This window comes from Raphanus sativus, chromosome 5 (genome assembly GCF_000801105.2).
Source record: "Raphanus sativus cultivar WK10039 chromosome 5, ASM80110v3, whole genome shotgun sequence".
In the NCBI taxonomy this organism is placed as follows: domain Eukaryota; kingdom Viridiplantae; phylum Streptophyta; class Magnoliopsida; order Brassicales; family Brassicaceae; genus Raphanus; species Raphanus sativus.
In genome coordinates, this window is record NC_079515.1 from 23,276,512 (window position 1) to 23,304,187 (window position 27,676).

General features: G+C 37.4%; 5 protein-coding genes across 8 annotated transcripts; 2 read left to right on the plus strand and 3 right to left on the minus strand.

Annotated features, from left to right (window-relative positions):
• Nucleotides 1-4,301: 4,301 nt before the first annotated feature.
• LOC108858414 (F-box protein At1g11270-like) lies at nt 4,302-6,084 on the plus strand. Its single transcript, XM_057010837.1, has one exon. It carries the CDS (start codon nt 4,354-4,356, stop codon nt 5,293-5,295), a length of 942 nt encoding a protein of 313 aa, XP_056866817.1. The 5' UTR covers nt 4,302-4,353; the 3' UTR covers nt 5,296-6,084.
• A 403-nt stretch (nt 6,085-6,487) lies between these two features.
• Nucleotides 6,488-10,308, minus strand: LOC108862163 (phosphatidylinositol 4-phosphate 5-kinase 7). Of its 2 annotated transcripts, none has more exons than XM_018636209.2 (10): nt 10,115-10,308; nt 9,820-9,907; nt 8,660-9,724; nt 8,347-8,514; nt 7,975-8,140; nt 7,767-7,877; nt 7,496-7,683; nt 7,247-7,401; nt 6,950-7,115; nt 6,488-6,872 (listed from the first exon to the last, which is right to left on the minus strand). In XM_018636209.2, the coding sequence occupies exons 2-10, from the start codon at nt 9,828-9,830 to the stop codon at nt 6,593-6,595; spliced, it is 2,310 nt and encodes a 769-aa protein (XP_018491711.1). In that variant the 5' UTR covers nt 9,831-9,907; nt 10,115-10,308; the 3' UTR covers nt 6,488-6,592. The 2 variants fall into 2 exon arrangements, with proteins under 2 accessions (XP_018491711.1, XP_018491710.1); XM_018636208.2 differs by having other exon boundaries at nt 8,660-9,733; nt 10,115-10,307.
• Nucleotides 10,309-11,991: 1,683 nt separating this feature from the next.
• Nucleotides 11,992-19,280, minus strand: LOC108862164 (ATP-dependent DNA helicase Q-like 4A). Of its 2 annotated transcripts, none has more exons than XM_057010946.1 (26): nt 19,142-19,280; nt 18,618-18,698; nt 18,354-18,521; nt 18,215-18,275; nt 17,616-18,032; nt 17,157-17,330; nt 16,934-17,064; nt 16,335-16,701; nt 16,130-16,261; nt 15,890-15,976; nt 15,649-15,776; nt 15,307-15,427; nt 15,068-15,219; nt 14,861-14,996; nt 14,647-14,770; nt 14,507-14,577; nt 14,319-14,387; nt 14,106-14,228; nt 13,866-14,024; nt 13,693-13,773; nt 13,303-13,464; nt 13,103-13,158; nt 12,915-13,011; nt 12,715-12,809; nt 12,562-12,639; nt 11,992-12,466 (listed from the first exon to the last, which is right to left on the minus strand). In XM_057010946.1, the coding sequence occupies exons 2-26, from the start codon at nt 18,638-18,640 to the stop codon at nt 12,160-12,162; spliced, it is 3,519 nt and encodes a 1,172-aa protein (XP_056866926.1). In that variant the 5' UTR covers nt 18,641-18,698; nt 19,142-19,280; the 3' UTR covers nt 11,992-12,159. The 2 variants fall into 2 exon arrangements, with proteins under 2 accessions (XP_056866926.1, XP_018491712.2); XM_018636210.2 differs by having other exon boundaries at nt 19,101-19,263.
• A 234-nt stretch (nt 19,281-19,514) lies between these two features.
• LOC108862165 (serine/threonine-protein kinase SRK2A) lies at nt 19,515-21,939 on the minus strand. Of its 2 annotated transcripts, none has more exons than XM_018636213.2 (10): nt 21,730-21,939; nt 21,468-21,654; nt 21,295-21,369; nt 21,106-21,207; nt 20,865-20,918; nt 20,697-20,789; nt 20,484-20,576; nt 20,282-20,386; nt 20,105-20,203; nt 19,515-20,025 (listed from the first exon to the last, which is right to left on the minus strand). In XM_018636213.2, the coding sequence occupies exons 2-10, from the start codon at nt 21,585-21,587 to the stop codon at nt 19,687-19,689; spliced, it is 1,080 nt and encodes a 359-aa protein (XP_018491715.2). In that variant the 5' UTR covers nt 21,588-21,654; nt 21,730-21,939; the 3' UTR covers nt 19,515-19,686. The 2 variants fall into 2 exon arrangements, with proteins under 2 accessions (XP_018491715.2, XP_018491714.2); XM_018636212.2 differs by having other exon boundaries at nt 21,468-21,662.
• Nucleotides 21,940-22,591: 652 nt separating this feature from the next.
• On the plus strand, nt 22,592-26,550 carry LOC108856580 (transmembrane 9 superfamily member 1). Its single transcript, XM_018630418.2, has 12 exons — nt 22,592-22,921; nt 23,142-23,334; nt 23,403-23,507; nt 23,807-23,824; nt 23,918-24,015; nt 24,098-24,250; nt 24,442-24,576; nt 24,707-24,873; nt 24,973-25,067; nt 25,163-25,536; nt 25,790-26,063; nt 26,144-26,550. The coding sequence occupies exons 1-12, from the start codon at nt 22,832-22,834 to the stop codon at nt 26,209-26,211; spliced, it is 1,770 nt and encodes a 589-aa protein (XP_018485920.1). The 5' UTR covers nt 22,592-22,831; the 3' UTR covers nt 26,212-26,550.
• Nucleotides 26,551-27,676: the final 1,126 nt, after the last annotated feature.

Genomic DNA, 27,676 nt, shown 5'->3' on the forward strand with positions numbered 1-27,676 from the left:
CTATTTGTAGGCGAGGTAAATTTTATAGAAATTTATTTATGTCTACAATCTCAAACTGATAGTTTAATTTGCATTAAGTTCTAATCTACTGATTGCTTATATTTATATCTAGAATCCGTAATGACATGTTTCTGAATTTAAATTGTAGACAAGTTGATTTATCTATGTAATTAATATTTTAATCACTCATTGGTCATATTTCTGAAATTAATTGTAAGCGATGTAACTTCTTTGAGAAATTATTTATGTATATAATCTCAAAAAAAATCTAAAATTGATAATTTAATTTGCATTAATTATAATCCACTGATTATATTTATTTCTAGAATCTCTAATTGATCATGCTTCCGAATTTGATTGGCAAAAAACTAATCAAGTGTAGACTCAAAATCGTATTGGTGACAAATTAGTCTAACGTAAAAAAGAATTCAATGGGTGGTCATATTTATACGTGGTATACTATCAACTAAAGTTTTATATGCGATCATATTCATAATTTAGCATAACTTAATATTTTATTGACACATATTTGATTTGATTTTATTATTAAATATACAATATGAAATAATATGGTGTTACCACATATGAGATGACATTCTTGTTAATAACACATGAACATAAAGTTACTATTAAAAATACTTCTCAAATAATATAAAAGAGATGAACCGTATAATAGACGTACTCAAATCTCAGTGATTCATCGATGAGTAAATCAAAGGCATCATGATTAATAATCCGTGTAAAAGTACATAGAAAATAATAAGGACAATAATCGTAGACATTGTATTTTTGGTTAGTCAATAAAGAATAAATTATAATGTAGTGACCAATGGCAGTTAGTGTAATTAGTCTAGTTAACTAAGGGTTTTGAATATAGATCTTGAGAGAGCATGTGGTGACGATACATAGGAAATGACACTATGTAAATCACACATGAACTAAAGGTTATTTATTTTTAATACTCCTAAAATAATATATAGGGATGATAAGTTCGTTACTGTAAATACTATGCGGGGTCAGTATCATTTTCTTAATTTAAAAAATACCATTCATTCGGTACTTTTCTGATGTAAATCTCCATTTTCGAGTTCTTTTCATATTTCTTCTCTTTTGCTACCATGTGCTTTCTCATCTCATGCATTTAATAATTTATTTCAATTAGTGTAAACGATTCAGTGTCCATTTCGTTTAATTGTTCACGTTTGACAAATAGACAACACAATAGTAGGTATCATTCTCACACACATATAGTTTGTGTGTGTATTTTCAATTTCATAAGTATTGTAATAATAGTAGTAGTTACCTTTTGGTCATGGTAGATCTCCTAAAGCTTCTTTGTAGATAATAGTTGAACATTAGTCTTACCTTCATTCTTTCTTGAGTTGTCAAGCATTTCTAGGCCACTTGGTGGTGTCACACGTAACATATATCATGGAGTAAGTGCTATTTTTTCCTCTAGTTTGGAGGCGGGCTCTTAAATTTAAGACATGGATCTGTTAAGAACTTCTTTTGCCTGCAAATTCATGGTTACCATCCATGAATTTGCAGGCAAAAGAAGTAGAGTTGAATCTAACGTACTAAGGTTTTAGAAAAGTAAAGAATAAGAAAGTAAAATGAAAAATAAAATGCAGCGGACATATACATGAGGATCGGGAGTGAAAATTCCTGAAGCTACTTGCATCCACGTTTGAGGAAAGTTGTGAAGTCGGTATGATGCAACCCCTTTATAGGCGTACGTTCATCCAGCAGAGCTTCTGCTGAGTCACCCACCCTGCCCTCTTCCAAACGCTTGCATGAAATGTTTATATTTTCTTTGGCTAACCGAATTGTAACTTCCATCGTTGGCAGCAAGTTTTTGGTCCATCATGAAATCCTTGAGTGGCGACATGAATCTCAAATGGTTCTCCATCAATAGGTTTGAGAAGCTTCGAGACTTGTCTTCATCCTTGGAAACAGTTGAAGTTTAAAATGTAAAGACAGAGATTTATTACTGAAAAAAAGTAAAGAGCATTTGAAATTTTGAGTGAACAATCTAGCTTAAAGTATATGCATTCGTAATCCCTTTTCCATTGAGAATAAGTTCTTGTACATGCTATTTTCATGTCCCTAGAAGCAAGCTTATGTGTAACACTTGTGTTCCAGTACCTTGGTGTATATATGGTCGCACTGAATTTTCATAGGCACTGGAGAAAATAAAGCAGTGCAATGTGAAGATTAGTCTTTTTGTTTGCAAAAACCTCTATTAACTTTGAGCCAAAGAAGGTATATCCACATAGTATGGGGTTTCTTGGTTGTCTTGTGGTAGGAAGAGATGCTTAATACTGACCTTATCACTCTGTGAGAGTGCATATGAGCATATCCACAGAGAATAAGACTTTTTGTGATATCCAATGACATATATATATCCAGAGAACAAGGCTCAGCGGGAATTCTGAAAAAAGTAATGATACATCCATACTGTAATTGTCTTATATCAAGATATGATGGGAAAAACAGATTTGATACAATTTTGGTAAGGACTCATCACTGGATGCGTGATGTTTATATTTCTCTATAAGGACTCATCGCTGGATGCGCGATGTCTATATTTTTCTATTGTTTGGGAAATTTGATTGAAGAATGAGCCAGATAAGGCAGAAGAAAGTCTTCCTGTAAGGACCCAAAAATAACAGTTTCACATTAGAATTGAAACTGTAGTAAGTACTCTATATTAGGGATATAACATCCCACATCGGAAATTCTAAGGGACATTAACTAATATATAAAGGGTTAGAGCCACTCCACTAATTGTCAATTGGTTTTAGACATCTAGGTCTAAAGCGTAGACAATGTGGGAATAACATCCACAGAGGGCCCAACATCGGTGTAGTAGTAGTTGTAGTAAATTAGGTCAAAGGATCTTATCGCTCTGATACCATGTTAAGCTAGATGGGCTTCACACTTAAAATCAATTGGTAATCAATGGATTGGCCCTAACCCTTTATATAGTAGTAGAATAATTCTTATATTTCCGATGTGGGATGTTTCTCATCAATACCCTCCCTCACGTTCAGACATCTAGGTCTAAAGCGTGGACAATGTGGGAATAACATCCACAGAGTAAAATAATTTTTATATTTCCGATGTGGAATGTTTCTCATCAATAACTATATTCAGATGCAAATGTAAAGAATGTGGTAAAACATGCATAATGCCACCGGCAAGACTTTTGACATAGCAGACTAAGGCATCCCCTTTCAGATTGCATTTTAGTGCACTTGATTTTCAGTTCCCTGAACAATTCATTCAGCTGTTTTTTTTTTAACACAATATTCAGCTGCTTTTATTATATACTTCATCCGTTTCATATTACTTGTGTTTCTAGGTTTATGCACACGGATTAAAAAAACATTTAATTTTACATATTTTCAAAATAAAAACACTATTACCAATACATCTAACCATATATCAACCAATAGAAAAATAGAGTAGAGAATATTTTTAATAAATTTTACATTAAAAACCGAAAACGATACTTATTTTGAAACGAAAATTCTACTCTAAAACGACAAGTAATTCGAAACGGAGGGAGTACTTTTTATCATTCAAAAGGGTGTAACACTCTAGCCAAATTCTAGATGGGGTTTTCAGAAACAAATAATGGCAAATGTTAGAAGTTTTGCATACCATTCGATACTGGCGCTATGGACATGGATAACATTTGAGCAAAGTATGTCATCTCAGCTTCTCAAGCAACCAGTATTCCTCTTGAAAAATATAGCATTTCTCCAGTGCCCTAACAAAATATTGATCCAACCAACTGAGTAACCTCAAATCAACACGTGAATACGCACGGGGACATGAGCGACTTTCAACCAATGAGCATACACTTTACGAAATCACTTACTATTTTTTTAGCTTTGAAATTACTTTCGGTAAGTGATTTGATCACTTGTTTTTGGTTATTTATTGGGTTATTTATTTATAACAAATCTCAGTCTTCTAAAAATAGAATATGGCAAAGCCCATACGAGGGGAAAAGCCCAAAAGGGGGAGGGAAAGACAAAAGGGGGGTTGCGAGTAACTTTTTTGAGCGAAGGGTTGCAAGTAACTTAATTAGACCTATCTCAGAAGTGCTGAGGAAGGATTTGTACGACCAATACCCTAAGGTACGTACAAGTACAAACACTATGTTCTTAATTTGTAATATTCATTCGATGACGTCGGTCTGTTGAGTTTATCTGTAAAGGAGAAAAAGTGTTCCTGTGTGTGGTACTTCAAGTTTTCCTTTATTCCGATTCCTAGCTCAAGTAAGATATATATATAATATATGCATAAAGCCTCTACTGTCGTTCTTGATCAAGGTAGGATACAATGTTGAAAAGACATCGCGCGAGTGTGGAACTATTACCACATGATGTGGTAGAGCTCATCCTCGAGAGGCTTCCCGTGGATTCTCTGCTTAGATTCAAGTCTGTATCAAAGAATTGGAAATCAACAATTGATTCTGGACGTTTCCAACAAGGTCAATTTATCCGTCGTAAGCAATCACGAGGTCCTGATGTTCTTTGCCTGCCCTTCAGTAATGATGGTCTGGAGGATGAGGACAACACATATGCTAAAAGATTTGTGTCTGGTTCATCAGTAGCTTCTACACTCAAGTTCCCGGTTTCTCGAAAGTTGTTCTGCTACGGTAGTTGTGACGGACTGCTATGCCTCTACTCTCTATGCGAACAAAGTGCCAGCGTCGTGGTGAATCCCGCCACTAGATGGCATCGAACCTTTCCTCTATCCAACGTTCAACACCTCAGCATCGAGAAATTTAATATATGTGAGTATAATGCCTATACTCTTCCTCGGCTTGGATTCGGTAAAGACAAAGTAACAGGCACGTATAAGCCGGTCTTTTTATATAATTCATATGAATTTAAACCAGACAGCGTTACTACTTGTGAAGTTTTCGATTTTAGCACCAATGCTTGGAGGTACCTTGTCCACGCTTCTCCTTATCGGATTCTTGGTTACTATGACCCCGTGTATTTAGATGGGTCGCTTTATTATCTCACTAACGAAGAAACCAAGGTTCCACCTTTCATTTTTCCCGCTGAAACTTTTGAAGTCAAGTTATTATCTTTGGATCTTCACACCGAAACGTTTCAAGTCATCTGTAAAACTCCCACCCATTATTCATCTAATAACCCTTACACCATCACAATGTGCATCCTCCATGATCGTTTGTGCGTTTCCGAGATAAACTGGCCCATCCAAGAGATATGGTTGTTGGATGGCGCCAACAAGACATGGATGATAATATAACGCCCGACCCGCCCACGGCTAATGGGCCACCCACACCCGCTCTCTCGGCCCGTGGGCCCCATCCCATCCGACGGTCGGTCGTTAATTTTCCAAGGCTCCAAATCATTGTTTACTGACCCTGCAATCACCACATGACCTTTCCCCGTGCTTTGGCCTCACTCACACGCTATCGCGAATCACTTCCCGATAGGTCACCCATCCTTCCACTACTCCAGCTCAAGCACGCTTAACTCTGGAGTTCTTTCAGGATGTGCTCCGGAAAAGGTAAGTCAACTTTGGTGACATAGGTAGCCAAATCAATTCTCTTAAGCCTTTCCATATACCACAAACCCGGGATGTTACAATTCACCCCCTCTCAAAGAACGCAACGTCCTCGTTGCGCCCCACGACAGGTCTCAAGACGCCTCTCAGGTCAGAACTGAGACGGCTAACCTGCTCTGATACCACTTATAACGCCCGACCCGCCCACGGCTAATGGGCCACCCACACCCGCTCTCTCGGCCCGTGGGCCCCATCCCATCCGACGGTCGGTCGTTAATTTTCCAAGGCTCCAAATCATTGTTTACTGACCCTGCAATCACCACATGACCTTTCCCCGTGCTTTGGCCTCACTCACACGCTATCGCGAATCACTTCCCGATAGGTCACCCATCCTTCCACTACTCCAGCTCAAGCACGCTTAACTCTGGAGTTCTTTCAGGATGTGCTCCGGAAAAGGTAAGTCAACTTTGGTGACATAGGTAGCCAAATCAATTCTCTTAAGCCTTTCCATATACCACAAACCCGGGATGTTACAGATAATGTGTTCGATAGACCTTACTGAAAGTGTTTCTTTGTATGAGGAAAGGAGGTTTGCGAGTTCATCAATGGCGCAAACATCAATAGCAATTCTGGATAAGAACAAGTTACTGCTCAGTGGTAATGATTACATACCGACACTGGTTGTATATGATCTTCATACCAAATCTTTTGATTTATTCTTCAAACCTACTAAACCCATAGGTTCTGTTTATTATTTTGAAAGTTTGTTCTCTTTCTAATTTGATGGATCATTGTAATTTAACATTTAAAATTTAGTTCTCTTTGACATTTTAAATTATTTTGTTGTGATAATATGCATCTTCTTCCTCTTTATGATTATTGTTTTTTTGGAGCTTAAACTTTGAGCTCATAAAAAAAATTACAAAACACATGCACAGTCAATTTTTTTATAATGTCAACAATGTACATGAAGAATGTATAAAAATCATTGATAGAAAACAAGATGATAGACAAATGATTTTGTTGATATATCCTACTACCCTTCTTCTGGAAACACCTTTTGAAGAAAATCAACAAAGCGTTTTGAGTAAACCTTAGGTTCTGTCACCGATACTGTCATGGGATCATACCGGAAAGACTTGCATTTATGTTCCACTTTCTTCTTGGTGTTATATTCCTGTAGAATATCTATGATTCCCATGTATACAACCACATCGTATACTTCAAAGAGCTCAATTGTGGCAGACTCTTCCTTGTCCTCATCAAGCTTGTGATGAGCTTGAGCCGGCATGTTCACTCCTAACTGCACCCGAAGCCTGATAAAACCAATAGATGCAAAGCTATAAAGCACATGTCAACAGAAGAAAGCAAGAACATTGATGAAGTAACCAACCTTGCAGTTCCAGGAAGAATAAGATCAACTTCCTTCTCTCCAACTGAAAATGCTCTGAGTGTGCTTCCTCTGATGTGAGGACCCGGAGCAGTGTTAACTGAATTGGGTTCGTGTGTCACTAGTAGCAACCCTTTTGGAGGTATGGATAGTTCTTGAGCCATACCAACTGCAAATCAATAATATGAGACACTAAGTTCATTGCTAGGTTCTGCAATCATCCTCCCATGTATAGAGGCATCATGTGGTGTAAGCTCATGAAGCCATCAAAAAATTTCTTCATGAAACAATGATACCTACCGTCTACAGAAGAAACACTCTCTTGATCTGACATTGAGTTAGGAGGCTCAAGGATGTCATTAAGTTGTCCAGGAGCTCTGAAATGTACTCCCAGTAAAAGACTGTAGTCAATGATGTGCAGAGATTCCAAGAACGCACAGTCTAAATAAATTTGCCTGCCAAAAACAATGAGGGTTACCACAAACAATTAGAAACTTTCAAAATGAAAAACACGCACAGCTGTGTTTAGTCATTGTATAAGCAGCTCACTTGAAGAGGGCCTCCCTTAACAGCATGTCCATGTGAAACTCATAAGCTAGATCAAGATCTTTCAAGGTGGTTTTTTCTTGGATTTTGATCTTTTCAGTGATTCTCCCTTGTGTTGATCCTTTAAGATCATATCTACGATGGATCTTTAACTCGGTGCAAAACATATTTCCCATGACCACAAAGCGTACCTATCAAAAAAACCAGTAAGGCTCATATTCCAAGGGAAACAAAATAGAAAGTAAGCTATGATAGGGAACAGAGAGATGATTACCTTCTTCCCCAGCTTGAGTTTTATTCTGTGAACTCCAAAAAATTTGGTTATAAGTGTGTTTTCATGGTCCCCTACATGTCCATAGTACTTAGGCAACATTCTGAGTAGAACCTAAAAAGAAAAAGAAAAACAGCTGGAATGACTTAGTATCTGTATTATTGACTAGGATATAGAATGTTACCACCACAAACTATAGTTAAGTTCAAACCTTCAACTCAGATTTTCTTAATGTCTTGATCACAAATCTGTCATCATGAGAAAGGTAAAAGATACTGCCACTTTTCCCAGAGGAACAAATTTCTGTCAGGCCATCATCACCACATATAGACATCATGTACTCTGCAGCATCTAACTTGAACATTGCCCTCAAATTCCTGATTCCATTTCATTGAAACAAAACAGAACACATAATATCAATTTAAGAAAGATAAGATCAAGAGGGACAACAGAGGTATAAGGCAAAGCTAAGAAGTTCATAAACTAGTCTAAAAGTGCCAAAATTAGTATACATATTGATAGGCTATTTACTTTGACTCTAAACTTCTTTGCTGTCTTATCTGCCTGAAGGAAACTGTTTTACCTGAAAACCATAGGACAGTAGTCTTTCCAGGAAAAGTCTATAGATTTGTGTGGAGGTGTAAAATTGGAGCCGTCTCTAGGGAAGTACACCATTGTTCTGGCCTTCTTACCAAAGTCAGAAGCACGTACTTCTCGCCTAGGCACCGGTGTAATTTTTCCAACAGTGTACCTGTAAACCTCCAGTGACTGTTGTGTTAAGAGGATGTATATTAACTATAGTGCAATCATAGAGAAGTATGCAGTGGGCTACATAAAGCCATATCATAACAGGGTATGCAAACAATTTGTATGTTTTAGCTTATAATGTAGTTTACCTGATACCAAGTTGGAGATTAAGCATTAGATAATAGTTACGTTCCCCTGAAAGAAAGGTCATGAAACTCCTAGACTTGACTTGTTTATGCACATTTGGAGGTCTTATCTTGTGTGACCTATCAACTGAACTTGTAATAGTTTCTCTAATCAAAACTCCTTGCATGTATTCCCTTTCATAAACAACACGGTTCTTAACTTGTCCCTCTCTCTGGTCTGAGCCAGAAGACCGTGCAGGCTTAAATGATGGCCCGTGACATGTGAAGTCACTTGGAGGAGGATCAGAGTTCCTCAAATTTTCATCTCTAAACCTCTCTGACAATGTTTTAGACGTTCCACTAGCTGAAGTTTTCACTGAAAGACTTGGCGTCACAGTACTCAAACTCCTCAGCTCCTCAACGTTTATCGATGAGCTACGAGAAAGCACAAACTTTCCAGTGTCATCGTACTCAAGAGAGCGGCACCACTTCTTGAGAGACGGATGTTTACTACCAGCAGGATAAAAGACTCCTTTGCCGTCTTTGAGTCCATGAGCCCAGGCTCCATAGTATAAACATCCATCAACGAACTTATAAACTCCAGAGCCATGTCTAAACCCATTCAACCAAAACCCGTCGAAAAGATCACCATTAGCCCATCTCATGACCCCTCTGCCAGACATTTTACCGTTCTTCCAGTTACCTATGTACCGGTTTCCATTGGTCCAAGAATAGCTACCATTCCCTTCTTGCATCCCTTCTTTCCATGAACCATCATAAAGATCTGAGTTAACATACTCTTTCCTCCCAAGACCATGTCTTACATTCATCCTCCAGGCTCCACTATAAACAGATCCATCAGGTGAAGTCATGGTGCCAATACCATGAAGGTATCCACCAGAGAAATCTCCTTCATACTTAGCTCCAGATGGCCACACAAGCTTCCCTTTACCAGAGATTTTTCCTTCGTACCAGTCTCCTTGGTAGATAGTTCCATCTGACCATTCATAATTTCCTTTCCCATGAGGAAGTGATCCTTTAAGCTCACCAGAATAGAAATCACCATTTGAGAATTCTCTTTCTCCAGGCCTGAGGATGCTACACAATAGTATACTACGTTATAACAAGCTAGGAAAACTGTTACTCAAATGCAGGAATTGATTTTGGTTAACAATAAAACACACCTTGTATCCATCTCAGCTAGCCTCTAGTGATCCTAGAACATTTTGTGGCGCCTCACAAATGATGTTCTTGAGCGCATGGTCTACTTTTCTGCACAAGTTAAGAAAATATGAAGATAAAAAATCACAAACTTAAAACAGAGAACTAATATTAGATTATTTAATACACAGAAATCATTATCATGAGCTTGAATCTCAGATCATATGACTTTTACAAGTAACAGTTTAATAAGATTTTGGTGAATATAAAATCAAACTCAACAAACCCGATATCAGAAAGGAGATGCAGCATACTCACCCAGATGAATGAAACTTTGAAGAATCTAAGAGGAGAGATGGAGAAGAAGAAAAGACAGTAGAGTCTGAGGTTTGAGAAACTTTTCTTCCTGAGAATTGGTTCTTTTTGTATTGTAAAATATTTAGAATGTTATCCCATGCACCAAGTTCCATTCAAACCAGCTTTCTCTTTTCTTTTTTAACGAATTTATGCGACATGTGTTTTTCTTTCTTTTTTCATTAATTTATTTTATTAATATATCATTATATTGACTGGTTCATAAATGGGCACATATTTTTAGAGGAAATGTAGAAATTTTTTATAAAGAGTACATAGTAATATATAGTATTGAGATAATCTAACTAATGTTTTAAGCCGGATCAATAACTAGTTGGGATAATCTTATGTTATCGTATAAAAATGTGGAACTGTCAAATCATCCAGGAGTGTCGAATCCACAAATCCATCTTTGTTTTATTTCAACGTTCGATGATTAATATTCCCATATAATTTCAGTTCCAGCTACTTTTTTTTTTGTTGATAAAGGATTTTCCAGCTACTAATCCAATAACGTATTACGCATAATAATAATTGAAGGGAAAATACAAGCCAACGTTACCCTATAAAAGTTTTCACAAAACATAATTGTGTTAATTTGATCACATGTGTGACTATGATATTTGTATGAAGAATATCATCTAGCCTCCTAGCTTTGACGAGTTTTAAATTTTTATTCCATCTTAAAATGTGAGATTTTAATGTTCATCTGACTAATAATACTCGCAAAGCTTTCGACCGAATAAAAGCTTTATTCCCACGATATAAAGTCATTTAAGCTCAACCGATTGCTTTAAAATGTTCGAATAGAATATAAAGTTGAACAATAATTATATTTAAGGATATAATAATAGCTCAACCAATGTGAGACAAAAAGAAAAAGTTGGCAAAAGCAAAGGAAAAAAGAAAATCGACCAATGTTTGATCATATTTACGAGTACGACGTTGAAATTTATGGCTATCATCATGAAAATACCTTGTGTAGAAGATAGATTTAAAGTGTTTATGAAGGTAAAACACTCCTAGCGATTTGTATTTTGTGGAATAATGACAACAACGTGAAGAAAGAGACAAGTCAAGTCCCTACTGTTTATATACTTCTTAAAAGGGAAACACAACAGAAGAAGCCCAATTAGATCACATAAAATCTGTATAAAATGAAAGTCATAAAAGATATTTGCACCGTCCAGGATCTGATATAGTTTATCTATCGATAATATAGCCAGACCATATAAAACAGTTCTTTGTTCCGCTCGGCTCAAGGTTTGTAAACTTTGTAGTAATGAACTGAATTTAGATATGAACGATGTTGACGTCGGAAACTAGAAAAATACATGAACAAAGAAGAAGGATCTTCTTCTGCAATACTATATCAAAAGTGAACGTGCCTTCGTGAAGACGTGAACTATGACAACACAACAGAAGAAGACAGAACCATGAGAGGACCTTAAAATTTATTTATTTCATTTTTTTTTGCTAAACCTGGACACGCTAATTACATTGCTTGTTAAAGTCTCCTACATTGGGAACGAACAGCCAAATAGTATTGGAACAGACTAAGAAGTTGATTAAAATATGAAAAAAAGGGTGGAGTGGATGTCACGAAAGGTATGAAGAGAAGGGAAGTGGGGCTGTGCTGTCCCTTGTCGGTCTCCTGCCGTACAGTTCTTTGCAAAGTATTTGATTGCTTCATTTTCCCTTCTGATTTAGGTAATAAGTCTAATCATTTCTTTGTATTTTCTTCATGTGTAAAAGAAAATAACATATATAAAAGGTTATTAAAAATGAAGAAATTGTCAATTCTACGATTCATGTAAGATTATCGGTTTAAGATCCAGTAATCGAATAAATCTGATGGAATATCATTTCCTAAAGATCATCCAAGAATTCAACAATATACTTCACATTAGGGTACACCAACGTGGCCATCGAGAAGTTTACCAAAACAAAAAAAAAATTACAGCAATTTTTTTGTACAATTTAACATTTCACAGTGGTTGGTTGCAACTTCACCAAGGTAAAACTCTTCCCTCCGGACGTATCTCCGACCCATCTCTGTCTTCAAAATCAAAATCTAGCTTCTCGCTGACCATATCAACCTCATTGCTTTTGTTCCTCGCTGTTTTCTTGTAGGACTGGATTGACATGTCTGCAAAGTCATCATCCTCGGTTACATTCGGACTAGTATTCTCGTCTCTTCTCCTCTTCCCTGAATCCGGACTGATCCTGGAGTCTTTGTTACTGGTTCCATTGTACTCGTTGACCGTTGACTCTATTGTTTCCAACAAACGGTCACCGTACTTGGTTACTTTGGCCCTGAAAGAAAAGTTTAAACGATGCATCATCAAACTCTTTGTGCTTTTCTTCATTACCTCAACAACTACAGGTTTTGTAAGCTAAAAGTAACTTACTTCCCAAGGCCATTTATCTCTAAGAGTTCCTCTTTGGTTCTTGGAATTTTCTTGCTTATCTGCTGAAGCGTTGCATTGCTACCACCACAAAAACAAAAATGTATAAGTCACATTGACCATGATCATGAAAAATTGAGAAGCGGGATGATTTACCCAAATATATGATATGCCATGACACCGTCAGGGGCTTCTTTGACAAGAAGCGTACGAAGCTTCCTCAAGGCTGTGTACATGATGGCGGAGAGATTCTAAAGAACAAAAAAAAAACATAACTAAATCAACCTCTCAACAATTCAAAGTGGTAGATCAATCTCATCAGGAAAAAGGAGATTTAAATTACAAAGTGATATTACCAAATCCTCTGGAGAAGCATCTGCTGATGTTACCGGAGGTTTTGCAGGGGTTGGCGCCGGTTTAGTCGGCTTTAATACTTTTACAGAAGAAGGGAATCTGCAACAGATTATGCAAGTGTTAGCTAAAGTTACCTGGTTCATGTGAACCAACCTAAAATAAAGATATATCTCAACGCCCAAAGACAAACCTCATCATTATAGTCTGGTTTCCAGAAAAGAGTGAGGCAGCCTTTGAGTTATTCACCTAGATACAGATAGGTACATAGACGTCAGGTCTGTAACAACTTCAAATGTTTTATGCATACACACAGACAACCAGGGTTCCATATCATTCCTTAATCATCATTGAGAGGGAGAAGCCAAGTGGAAAATATTAAAAATTAAGTACCTTGAGCAACGATGACACGGTTCCGTACATATCACTTTTCCTAACATCTTCCACAAGAATGTCTTCTGTTACGAGATAGTGCAGGATACGAGAGACTTCAATTTTCGATAACTGTTTTCCAGCTCCATGGAACTGCAAAGTCTCATGTCTGTGTTTCTTGACCTACATGCAGAGAGGACAGTTAGTTTCAAGAGACTGAGACACACTGATTGGATTGCTGGGATTGTGAAGGCAAGGCTTTCACTAACAGGTAGTACAAAAAAGGAGCAACGTTTATGAGGCGCAACAGGGTTTAGGTTTTAGCAGAATCTGGAAGAGAAATGGAATATATGGATATAAGATAACTCCTAAAGCTTGAAAGAGATGCGGATTGTTTTTACTTGTGCATACCATTTGGTTTAAGGAACCTCTGTAGACTTCAAGAATATGAGACGAAGAAAACCTTTCCCCTGTTTGCTTCACCAGTTCAACCTGTGGAAGGCACAGAAGATAGTGACACGTGATCAGTAACAACACATCCACCAAGTGAGATATACACGATAAACAATAAGAAAATCAGATACCAGTTGCCTTGTAATCAAGGTGACATCTTTGTCAATCAAACTCTGGCTACTGCAACAATTATCACACGTGTTTTTGCAGTTTGTGGAGTCAAACTTTTCCCCAAAATGGACTAGTTGTAGGAAACGTCGGCAGTCCACCTCATTTTCACAGTACCTAAGCTGAAGCAATAATTTTTGGAGAAATATATCAGCAAGTAGAACTTCGAAAAAGCAAATAAAAGGGATTTTCACGTTAAGTACCATGCAGAGAAGGTTTTCACTGTTCGTTTCAAGTAACCTCGCTGAACTTGCTACACGATTATAACCACTTGCCATGGGACTCTGGTCAACTCCTCCTTGGCTAATCATATGCTTAACTCGTATCTACATAATATTGTGGATCACTAACATGGCAAGACCAGAAAAAATGACGAGGAAAAAAAAAGTCATTATGTTAGTATACATGCAACTTACATAGTCACCGTATCCGTAATACAAAACACAAGATGCCCGCTGGCCATCCCTGCCAGCACGACCACATTCCTTGATTTTCAAAAAAACATATTTCATGTGAGTTTCTAGTAGAAATACCAGTATTTAGCTCTGTGTGCAACTAGTTAAAACAAGATTTTCATGGCTGAATGTACAATACAATTACATACCTGATGATAGCCTTCTATAGACTTCGGGAGCGAGTGATGAATAACAAAGCGGACATCAGGCTTGTTGATTCCTGGAATGTACAATGTTAATGGGTAACAGAATTTCATCAATTAAAACAAACATTAGCAAAAACCAGTACCCATTCCAAAGGCAACAGTAGCACAAATTATATTGATTTCGTCTTTGCTCCATTGTTTCTGTACTAAGGCACGTTGTGTAGGCTCTATACTGCCATGGTAGAATGCTGCTTTGTGACCAAACTCCTGAAATGGTATCCAGTTTTACGTTTAAACAATTATGATATTTGTAGTATGCACAAGACATGATAAAGCTTCAATATACAAATGACCAACCTTCAACTTTTCAGCAACTTTCTCACAGTCCATTCTTGAAAGACAATATATAATTCCACATTCATCAAAATGGTTTTCCTTGATAAATTTGTCAATATCTTCGAGACACTTTTTCGTCTTGGGAACAACGGAATACCTGCAAATTTCTGGGTCAGCAGCATTTTGAATATATATATAAACATCTGCTTTTAGTTAATGTTACTTTACCATAGATTTGGGCGATTAAAACTTTGCCGGAACAAAACACAGTTGACAAGGCCAAGGGCTTGTACAACGTCTTCTTTCACACTGGCTGTTGCGGTAGCTGTTAAAGCTAACACGGGAGTGTTTGGAAACTTCTGCTTCAGAATACCAAGACTCTGCATATTCCACAATATTCTTGGTGAAGAACATGCTTTTCAAAACGGTAAAAGAAGTTCCTTGATTGAAACTTTTGGTGGCCTAACCTGATAGTCTGGTCGAAAGTCATGCCCCCATTGGCTCACACAATGAGCTTCATCAATAACAAATCGAGCAAGCAAACCTCGGGAGTTTAAGCTTTCTAAATGCCTCAAAAGAGAATCGCTTCTGTAGTCAAGAAATAGATACTTCTAAGCTACGTGTTACTAGTAATACCAATCACTGAGGCGAGCCTTGCACTACTTGTCCACAGCATGCTAATAACCAATCTAGAATTATAAGAAACCTATGGTAGAGAACTGCATATATCTTAGTAAGTAGTAAACCAGGAAAACAGAACATATAAAAAGGAAAACGAGAGTTTTTATAAAAGTAAAATAATAACTCACTGTGCCACTTTTTCAGGTGTGACATATAGTAATTTGTACTTAGAATGCTCGTAACTAAGCTCCTGAAAGATCTTCAGTTGTTCAGCCCATTCCATGCCGGCACTTAGGGAAGCAGCGGGTATATTAGCCTGCAACCATGATTCACTAATCAAACCGTGAAATGGAAATAATCCTCTATAAGAATAATTATTAAAGAAACAGAAGATATAGTAGAATCTCTGGGGGTTGTTGAAGTATTCACCTGCCATAGGTTCATTATCTGGTCTTGAATAAGTGATACAAGTGGAGAAATGACTAATGTTATTCCTTGACAGATCAGAGCGGGGAGCTGCAAAAGAAATATGTTAGAAAACAGTTCGGAGAACACAACCTGAAACTTTCATTGCTTTTGCGTATGACATATTCGATATCCCAGTGAAAAACAAGAAACTGGTTGAACATCAAAAGCGACATTAAATAGTATTGTTTTAAGTGTAATGACCTGATATGTCAAACTCTTTCCTCCTCCAGTTGGCATCAAAACAAAAACATCAGAGCCACTCATCGTTGCATTGATGATTTCTCTCTGGTTAGGTCGAAACGAGTGATTTCCAAACACCTTTTTGTTACTGACCTGAACGTTGCAAGAAAACACATGAGCACATGGAATGTAAGCGAACAAATAAAATAGAAACTCAGCAAATCACCTCTAATTTTCTCGTCCAAGGAAAATCACGACTGCTCCACCTTTTGTCATTTGAACCTTCGGTGTACGTCACGTCGATAATCCTTGGAACATATTGTTCTCTCTCTACAGGAGCAGATGAAAGACCATACCTATCTACAGAAAACGAAGAATCTCTTGGCATGTTCCAGCTATCAGAAGCATATCTGCCTTGCTCACTAAACTGTGCTCGAGAATCAGTTTGTGGCTGATTCATATTTCGATTTGTTGCTGTAGGTGTTTCATACTGGAAAGAACGAGTAGCTTTAGATGACAAAAATTCAGATGTTTCCCTTTCTTTATCTTGGATATGGTTCTCGAGCTGCTGAATTTGGTTCTTCAGCTGTAACCTAGCAACAATGCAAATTGTAATACATTAGAACTGACCAAAAGTCAAGGCATACTAACAGTTGTGACACCCTTAATACTCAGACTCTAGAAACAGATGTATTGTCCATTATTTCTTTAACCCTTATCTCTTTTGGCTGTATTATTCGCAATAGATTTTGCAGGATAGTATACCAAAAGGGAGCACATATAACACCCAAGAAAATGAAAAAAAAAAATGATTTGGATATAGACCTCTCTTGACGAAGCTCTTGAATACGCTCAGGACTCAGATCAGTATCATCGTCAAGGAGTTCATTTGATATTGCAATCAACGCGTTCTTCATTTGTTCCACATGGGTTGACGCTTCAGGACAAAGTCCTAGCTGAGGAGATACTAACATTAAACAAAATGAGAAAACCAATAGGTTTCAAAATGTAAGAGACATTAAAAGAGAGAGAAAAGGAGTAGTCATACCTTTATTCCATGACTACAGTTGGAAGATAGTTCAGGAGGCAGACAACACTCTTCTTCTCTACTGGAAGCACTTCTATCCACAGGTGGAGTTCTCAATGGAAAACTAGATACAGATGGTTGTGGGGTACTTGTTGATTGGTAGTGTTCCATCAGAATTTGGTCGACATCAATATTCTGCATCACAAAGTGTTACCATGCTTGAGTTGACATATTTTCACCATGAAGCCTTATTCTGCATAAGCATCTATGAAAAGACTTCTTTCCAGATCCGAACCGGGTAACAGTTACACCTACAAGGTAAGCTATACGTAGTTTTGATATTTACTGTCATCGAAACATGCTACAATTTACAGATACTACAAATACGAGATTGAAAAAAACCAGCTTCCAGTTTCTTCACATAGAGTACTAATTACTAAATAAGGAAAAACCATGTGCTACTTTAACTGGTAACATTACCTGAAGTATGTCGTCATCATCAATCTCATCAAGACATACTTCTCCAGATTCCAACCGCTCAGCTGCGAATGCAGAATTCTTGAAGGGTTTCTCCACACCATTTAAACGAGTACAACTGGTTTCTGGTTCTCCGACTTCATCATTTACCCGTGAAAACTTTTCAGCAGCTATTGTCTCATCACCAGGGACAGAGGAAGGAAAGCTGTGAGAGTATCTTCCAGTTCCTGGTACACCCATTTGACTTTGATTTTGTTGATTGTTCGAATAAAAAGAACCACCAGTGCTAGATGTAACTTTCACAGTGGATCTCTCTCTTGCAGAATATGAGCCATTGGTGCCAGTATCATCAACCGGGGGAGTGATTCCAGGTCTTAGGTAGGTCTTATTTATTGAGAGATTTGAAAGAACACGCCAAGCCTGCCAACATAGATACCAATATGTACATTTCATGAGAAGAGGTCTTTCAAAACGGGGAAGCTGAATCACAAAGTAGGGAAATATAACAACTACAATGAAATAAACATTTACTCAAAGATACTGATAGCGAAAAAGAAAAAAACATATAATTACCACCACACTTTCTCTTCAACAATATTTACCTTGTCAATTTGCGGGTGCGCGGCCAAAGTAGGTGCATTCACACTGGGAAAAGCAATTGACCTAGAACAGAGAGAGCAGAAAGCTTTTTAAATACCTATGAATCCCTTAGTTGTATGAAGTAGATAATAAAGATGATACCTTGCAGCCATATCTCTGCACCCTCTGGGCTTTTGACTTTCAAGAGCGTAAAGGAAACTGGAGCTGAGATGCTTAGTAACGGAAGATGGAGTACCGAGCGCCTTGACATGTTCTGACCAATTAGTGAGAGGAGCTTTAGGTTTCTGAACTTCAGGGAGATGAGTCCTACTGCAAATTCAACGGTGAGAAACTGTCAAAAAAAAGAAGTTCTTGGAATAACAAATAGCAGAGAGATAGAGAGTAGAGGGAAAAGATCAAACTTGCCTCATTTGATTTGAACTAATCATAGATTTTTAAGACCGCTGAAGAAGAGGTTGCAGTAAGTAACTTTATCTTCCCTTGACACTGCAATGAAGAAGACACAAAAAAAAGAAAGTTGCATTCAGATTAGTGGGAGGAAGCTGAAGAAGATACATCATCTAGAACAGAGAGAATTGCACTCTATCACTGACTAAATACTCAAAATTTGAGTTGAGAATCTCATATTGAAACACACAATTCGAGTGAAACGTAACGAATCCAAGTCTGCCAATTTCAGCTCTTTGGAAGAATAAAAAAAACGGTAAAAAACACTTGAAAAGAATCGAAGTGAGAATGGATCATGTTCATGGCTCCGACGGAAAATGAAAACCCTAATCGGAAACTAAACAGAAAGTCGTCACATTTACAGGCCGAAGAAACGCATCGCTGGTGACAAAGAAAGAAACCCTAGAAATTACTGAGAAAGGGAAGCTGAGGAGGATATACATTTTTAGAGCGAAATGATTATTTTTGCATCAAACACCCACCGGTGAGGCCAAGTAGAGTAGAGAGAAAGAAAGGAGCAAAACGGCGTGAAGGATGTTGCGGTTCGGTTCCCCCTAATGGCGGGATAGCTTCCCTCCCTCTCCCAATTTGCAAAAGCTCATTATAATTCTGTTTTTTTTTTTTGTTTTTTTAGTATTAAACATTTTTTCCTTCCAACATTTTAGTAGAGATGTGTATTAATTTCAAAAAATATAACAAATCACAGAGAATACTGTAAAAGGCAAACAAACTTCTTTCGTACACAAATCAAAAACTTAAAAGAAAAGACTCCAATGATTAACTTCATAAGATACACAAAACCTCTCTGAATTCTTTTTTTTTAAATCTAATTCACAAGATATTTAGTTGGACTCATTTACTCAACCTCTGTTTGTTCTTCTTCTTTCTTATACCAAATTTTACAAATCTTCAAAACCAAAAAACCAAAGTATTGTACTTGGCAAACACAAAAAAAAAAAAAACACAACAAGACTTTTAAGTTTCAGCAAACCAACAACAACTTTCTTTCTTACACAAACCAAGAAATTCAACTTATTCTCACTTCTCCACTTGCGTGTACTTCCTTTACAGTCTTGTCATATTCATCTTCTTCCTCTTCCTCTTCCTCCACCACCTCCTCTTCATCCACCTCTTCTTCCTCATCCTCTGCATCTCCCTTTCCTCCCCACCCAAACCCTCCTATGGATCTCGAAACAGGCGGAGGCGTTTTGGCTTCATCCACTATCTTCATGATCTCTTCAGCCGTCTGCGGGGAGAAGGTTGGATTCTCTTTCTTGAAATATGCAGCTTGAGCCGTCTCTGTTAGTTCCCTTGGCAAGTTCTTCAAGAACCATGGATGTTTCTTGATTTCTGCAATGCTTATCCTCTGCCAAAAACAACAACTTAGCTCCATTGTCATATATAAACTGCCTTCTAACAAACATTTGCTCCATGTATGTATATACCTTGAGTGAATTGGCAACAAATATACGGGAAAGCAGATGTTTGCAATCCTGTGAGATGTGGACGTAGTCCGGGATCTTGTACTGAACAGCCATGATTTTCTGTATATCAACAAGATCACAGGTTGATGAAATGGATGCGGCATATGAATACACATGGATCAAAAGAAGGAACCTTACTTGTATTGTTTTCCTGAAGTTTTTGGGGTCTTCCTGGTCTTCGAATGGGTATGCTCCAACAAGCATGACATAAAGAGTTACCCCACAAGACCATACATCAGCCATCTGAAAGAAGAAATAAGAAACACATTGGTTTAGGTAAAGATCATTGCACTGAGCATGATGCTCTGATTTACCAAGGCTCAAATAGCAATAAGACTACCTTGCCGTCATACTCTCTCCTAGAAAGGACCTCAGGTGCAATATACGCTGGAGTTCCAACCGTTGATTTGGGCCTCGAGTGCAGTAGAGAGGACTACAAAAAAAAGGAAGAATAACAATGCTTTTTACGACAACACGGGGAATAAGACACAGAGGATATATCATATAAAATGGGAGAACTTGGTAGTTTTTTTTTAGTATAATGGCAGCAGACCTTGGAATAACCAAAATCACAGATTTTGAGACGTGGAGCAGGACTTCCATCCAGGAGTGTATTCTCGAGCTTCAGATCTCTATGGCATATTTGCTGCGAAAAAATGGACACAAAGGGTTGATAAACGAACTGATCTCAAACATCTGATAGAAATATCATTGGCTTTACCATAGCATGGCAATAGCTAACACCTGATATAAGCTGCTGAAAGAAGTATCTCGCCTGGACAAGAGGAAAAAAAAGGGATTAGAATATATATATCCCAAATAAAGAAGAATCACATGTTTTCTCTTCTTCCTAATCTATGGAAAGACCATAGAGAGCTCTTACAAAAAAGAACTAATCCTAAATAGTAGTACTTGCAAAGTAGCAAAAGAAAGACAGATGTTTAAGATGGGAAGCAGACGACCTCATCCTCACTGAATCTGCCAGCACTACAAATACGCTCGAAAAGTTCACCACCGGCAGCATATTCCATAGCAATAGCAAGATGAGTTGGAGTCAACACCACCTGCAATTTTAAGTAAGTAAAAATCATCATCAACTTCACCATAACGAGGAGGAGAAAGACACACATGTGGAAAAAAAATTGACAAACCTCCTTAAATCGGATAATATTAGGATGGCGAAGTGATCTATGATTAATGATCTCTCTTGCCACATTCTCATCAATCTGTTGTACCCCAAAAAAACAACAAAGGGTACATGAAATGAAATGAAATGAGAGATAGATCAGGTAGCTCATAAGAAGATTGAAAACGCTCCACGGACCTTGGGACCACGCTCGATGTATTTCATGGCAACAAGTTCTTTAGAGTTTTTGACCTTCATGAGCCTCGCCACTCCGAAATTCCCTGCTCCTATGTCTTTCACCAGCTCGTACTTCTCCATGATCTTCCCCTCTCGTCTAACAAACCCCCCAACAATTCCTCGTTGCAACTAAGTTGCAATTGATGCCCTATTGAGCTTAAAAAAACACGACAATTTAAAGTGAAATCCCAAAAAAAAATAAAGACAAGAAACCAATCAGTACCCCCAAAATCAAAGATGCGATTTCGAGATATTGAGATTCAACAAAAAAGGAAAGAGATAACGACGATGGAGGGTGATCGATGAGATTTGGTTTGATGAGATTTGAAGGCAAAGCAAAGAATCGATTTTTTTTATATTTTTTTTTGCAAAAGTGGTGATGATTGTGAGAATGAAGATGATTGAAGAATCTCCCTCTCTCTCTCTCTCATGATGCTTCCTTTTTTTTAATTAAATATTTAATTAATAGCATCATTTATCTTTTGTTAAGACAGGGGGCCCAGATGGTACCACGCCATTACATCCATGTTTCTCTTTCTGATTCAAGCGCCGTTGTATTGTACGGAAACCCGCTTCTTCTTCTTTTTTCCTAATTACATACTACTAATTTAATACGTATAGCCAAATAGGTAATAAATTGAGAGTTAATGTTACAAAAAAAAGGAAATGAATTGAGAGTTTATGACTTTACTATTAATGTAAGATCTCAATCCTAAAATGGAGAAAATCGACAAAAATTAAACAGCATTGTTATGTAGAAAAACACTTTAAATATGTAATTCAGTAAAAATTTTCATAGGCTTTTTACATTTGCATAGAACAATAATGTTGGAAAAAATCAGTTTAGATAGTGCCTAGATTTTTTACATGATAAATCGGACGTAAGAAAACGATTAATTTTTGAACGTTTTAAAAACGCCTAATTATTTGAATATTGTAGTGTAGAGCAAAGAAGAAACGTGTTCCAAGTGGCCACATAGAGGCCCAAAGTTTCAAATTTTGCATGAGCCTGTAAACTACTAATACACACTTTGAGGCCCAATTAGCTGAGTGTTGAGATTTACCAATAGTTTTATTAGTCTCTTTTCAAAGAGCGCGATACACTGAGGAGAGGATCTCTGCCGAACAATATAATAAACAGTAGTACTGTGCTCTCTTCTCTCTCGATCCCTCGCTCGCTGCCGAGAAACGAGAGGGGGAGCTGACACTGTAGTATTTCTCTCAAATTGAAATCAGATCATCATCGAGCCTATAGTCACTGTTTCAACGCATTTCCCACCACCGTCTCCGTCTTCCTCAGATCCGATCCTCCGCCGCATTTCGCGATGCCGTCTTCCCCCTACTCCACCCGCGCCGTGTTGCTTCTCCTCGTCTCTCTTCTCGCAACTGCCCTCGCCTCCGATTCGGATCACAAGGTTAGGAGTTCGGATCTCCCGTGCCTGTCTGTCATTTCGGTTTCCATATATATACAGCTCGGATCGAGTAACGCGTCTGTAGATCTCTTGATTGCCGTTTCGTTCTTGGATGGGCCCCAGATCCAGTTGCAATTCTAGAAAGATTTTATTAATCAAAATGTGATTGAGATTCTCATTTTATACATTTCGTCAATGATTTTGCTTTCCTGTTATCTTCCAGTATGAAGCTGATGAGCAGGTTAGCCTGTGGGTGAACAAAGTTGGGCCATATAACAATCCACAAGAGACATACAACTACTACAGTCTTCCCTTTTGCCGCCCCTCTCAAAACGATGTTCACAAATGGGGTGGCCTCGGTGAAGTCCTTGGTGGCAATGAGCTCATTGACAGCCACATCCCCATTAAGTTCTTGAGTATGTTTTTCATACTACTTATCATACTTGTCCTCTAATTCTAATACTTTTTTTTTTTGTTTCCACAGAAAATGTTGACAGAAACGTTATCTGTAAGCTTGAACTCGATGAAGCTAAGGTTAAGCACTTTAAAGATGCCATCGAATCTAGCTACTGGTTTGAATTCTTTATGGGTATGTTTCACATTCCCTTGCACATATTTCTCATGAAGTTGCACGGAACAAATTAATAGATTTTTGTATTACGTAAAGTTTGGAACATTTTTTTCCGTTGGCTGAGCTTGCTTTTGGCTCTCTGTTATATCATGCAAATCTGAAATATCCCATAATTACATCATTAGAAGTTCTACTGCCTCTCGTTGTAATAGACCAATAAAAGTCACTTCGTTGAATCGCTAACGTTATTTCTCACATCTATCTTTTTTTGTGGCATCTGGTTTGCGTGGATTTTCATCGGCTGGTTCTAACTTCAGATGATCTGCCTTTATGGGGTATTGAGCTTTTGTATAATTACTTAAATATCCAAAATTAATCATTTCCTGTTTTAGTTTTAGATAGTATTAATACTGTCTCATTGACTGTAGGCTTCGTGGGTGAGCTGCATCCTGACAAAAACAGTGAAAACGGCAAACATGTCCTCTACACACATAAGAACATTGTTGTCAAATACAACAAAGACCAGGTCGGTTGTTGCTCCGCCATTAAGAAATACTATGGATTCCATGTGAGCTATATGCTTAACCTTAGTTATTTATTTTTTATAGATCATTCATGTTAATCTCACTCAAGACAACCCAAGACCACTGGAAGCAGGGAGGACAGTAGACCTGACGTATTCTGTGCAATGGATTCCGACAAATATCACATTTCCTCGCCGTTTTGATGTATATCTGGATTATCCGTTCTTTGAGCACCAGGTAACTTTCAGCTTGTTATGTACCCTTCTGCTTTGGCTTTGATACTGATTTGTTCACACTTCCATAATGTATCATACTGAATGTCCCATTTCCTGCTTGTTTAATTTTTTTCTTATCTAAAGTTCATCTCGTCAAGATGTTTGTTCAAGCTTTATAAGCCTTCTAAGAGTCTTTTTTGTTTTGTTTTGCAGATCCATTGGTTCTCCATCTTCAACTCGTTCATGATGGTTATTTTTCTCACTGGTTTGGTCTCGATGATATTGATGAGAACTCTCAGAAATGATTATGCGAAGTATGCTCGTGAAGATGATGATCTCGAGAGCTTGGTATGTTTCCTTTTGTCATAGCTGCAAAATTTTGTTCGCTGTTATTACTCTGTTGTTAATTTCTCCAACACTGCTTTCTTTATTTTTGAGGTTATAAAACCATTTCTTACATTGGTATTGATGACTACAGGAACGGGATGTAAATGAAGAATCTGGTTGGAAACTTGTGCATGGGGATGTGTTCAGACCACCATGGAGTCTAGTTCTTCTCTCAGCTGTTGTTGGCACAGGTGCACAGTTGGCGTTGCTTGTCCTTCTTGTCATATTAATGGCCATTGTGGGGACTCTCTATGTTGGGTATGTGTTACACTCTTCGTTTCACTTGCAACTAAGTTTTCCGTGTTGTTATTTTCGTGTTGGCTGGATTTTGCTCACTGCGTATTCTGATGATTTCAGGAGAGGAGCAATCGTCACAACGTTCATAGTTTGCTATGCTCTAACTTCCTTCATCTCTGGTTATGTGAGTGGTGGAATGTACTCAAGAAGCGGGGGTATAACTGAATTTTCTTGTCAGATCTCTCCAGTGTTACTTTCCCCTTTGATTTTTTATTTTTTTTTATTTCATTTCTATGCCTAATTTGTTCAGGTAAACATTGGATCAAGTGCATGGTTCTCACGGCTTCGCTGTTCCCCTTTTTGTGCTTTGGAATCGGCTTTCTCCTAAACACAATTGCTATATTCTATGGATCCCTTGCGGCTATTCCTTTCGGGACAATGGTGGTTGTGTTTGTAATTTGGGGTTTCATATCCTTCCCCTTAGCCCTTCTCGGGACAGTCGTTGGAAGAAACTGGAGCGGTGCTCCTAACAATCCATGCCGTGTGAAGACCATTCCACGTCCAATCCCTGAGAAGAAATGGTACTTAACTCCATCAGTTGTCTCCCTGATGGGAGGTTTGCTACCATTCGGAAGCATCTTTATCGAGATGTACTTTGTCTTCACATCCTTCTGGAATTACAAGGTAATAGTAGTTGCTTTGATAAGAGCAAATCTGTGAAACTGCTAATTAGTTTGCAAATTGAACAAACCCTCACTAACTGCCACAGCTACAGTCTGCTATACTAAAACCTAGGCTTGTTGTATTAGACATATGCTTAAGTTTGAGCAGCTGAACTTCTTCAAGTAGAGCCATGCTGTGTCTTGGCTTATCACAGTAGAAATAGTAAATTTGATTGGCTATTCCTGATGCCCCTTTTTGGTTTTGGGTCTGACAGGTGTACTATGTGTATGGATTCATGCTGCTGGTATTTGTGATTCTGGTCATAGTGACGGTCTGTGTGACAATCGTGGGAACATATTTCCTGCTGAATGCAGAGAACTATCACTGGCAATGGACTTCGTTTTTCTCAGCTGCTTCAACGGCTGTCTATGTCTACTTATACTCCATCTATTACTACTACGTAAAGACCAAGATGTCCGGATTCTTCCAGACAAGCTTCTACTTTGGATACACCATGATGTTCTGCCTTGGCCTTGGAATCCTTTGCGGTGAGCTCACGACTCTCTTCAAAATCAGGGTTTGGTGTTACCGATTGGACTAAAAAATATATCCTATGAAAATTTTGCAGGAGCTGTTGGATTCCTGGGCTCAAATCTCTTTGTAAGGAGAATCTATAGAAACATCAAGTGCGACTAGATGATACTAAAAGGAGGAAAAACATCCAATGTAGAAGAAAGCTTCTTATGGGGTTTACATATATTATATAAACACAGTAGAAAGGGAAATTAAGATGGAGGAAGTTTGGAGCATCTATATATATTCTTCAGTGAGGACTTATGTTTCTTCTTCTTAGTTTCTCCCTTTTTGGTAAGTGAATTGTTCTCTTTAGATTAGAAACGAGTGGGTGTAATATACTACTACTACTACTGCCTGTAATTTTTTTTCTCTATTCCTTTTGTGTTTTACTTCACTTTCTTTTAGATCAATGAATATGGTGTCCTCTAAGAGCAATTCGATATAATCTTCTGTCTTTCATTTGTTTGTATGCATAAAAAAATTCAATTTGATTGCTTTCTACTTTCTTTAATTCCATCCAAGAATAAGATAGTCAACAATCAACATCAAATAAATTTTGTGGTCATGTAGAAAAAAGTTGCATTATCTGGGTGGCTTTATTTGGTGTCACTTGTAAAGAATTGAAAAGTTTTCATACAGTTTAATAAACATGTGCATCCATAATTATAAAATTCATATAACTTATTGTCGTAGATTTTCATAGTTACTTTAACTTCTGTTATGGTTTATGTAAAGTAGTTATATAGACGATGACAAAATGAACTATTATCATTAAGCTTCTTTGATGGAATATGATTATACGGGACAAAGCTCCATGCATAAGTCATATTTTTCTCTACTTCGCTATTCTGGCTCACCCTATTATAAGATGGACTTATTTGCCAACTAGCCATATTTTAAGTGTAAATTAACTAAATAACATTGATTTTGACATAATTCATTTTCTAACATTTGTGTTCCAAATTATCTGGTTTTATCCTTTGTCTTTGTAGGTATCAGGTAAAAAGCGAAAAAGAACAATGTGACCAACATAAGAAAAAATCATCCACGCCTGCCTTTATTAACCACATACACATACACCCAATGTTCTATTCTATACAGCCAAAATAGTATAAAATTATAAATTTACATACAATCCCTAAATACAAAACATATCAAACCTGATCCCTAGATACTAAACCTCAATCCTATCCCACCCAACTCCTATACTAAACCCTAAACTGTAATCGGTGAACTCTAAATCCACGTAGAAGTTCTATTTTATAACACCAAAATAGTATAGGACACCAATTTTATCTCAACCTCATTTAAATACTGAATTTTATTTTAATTTCACCCTAATCCCCAAATACTAAACCCTAAACCATAATCAGTAAACCCTAAACCTAAATATAAACTATAAACCCAAATATAAACTTAAACTCAAATAGAATAGAACAAAATAAATAACATAGTATATAATGGTGAAATACCCTTTTTTTAATGAATAATAAATTTATTCATCAAAAAAGCCTTAATACAATCTAGTTGCTTACTGTTTACTTGTGCAACAAGCAAAATAAAAGAAATACAACTCAAAACCAAA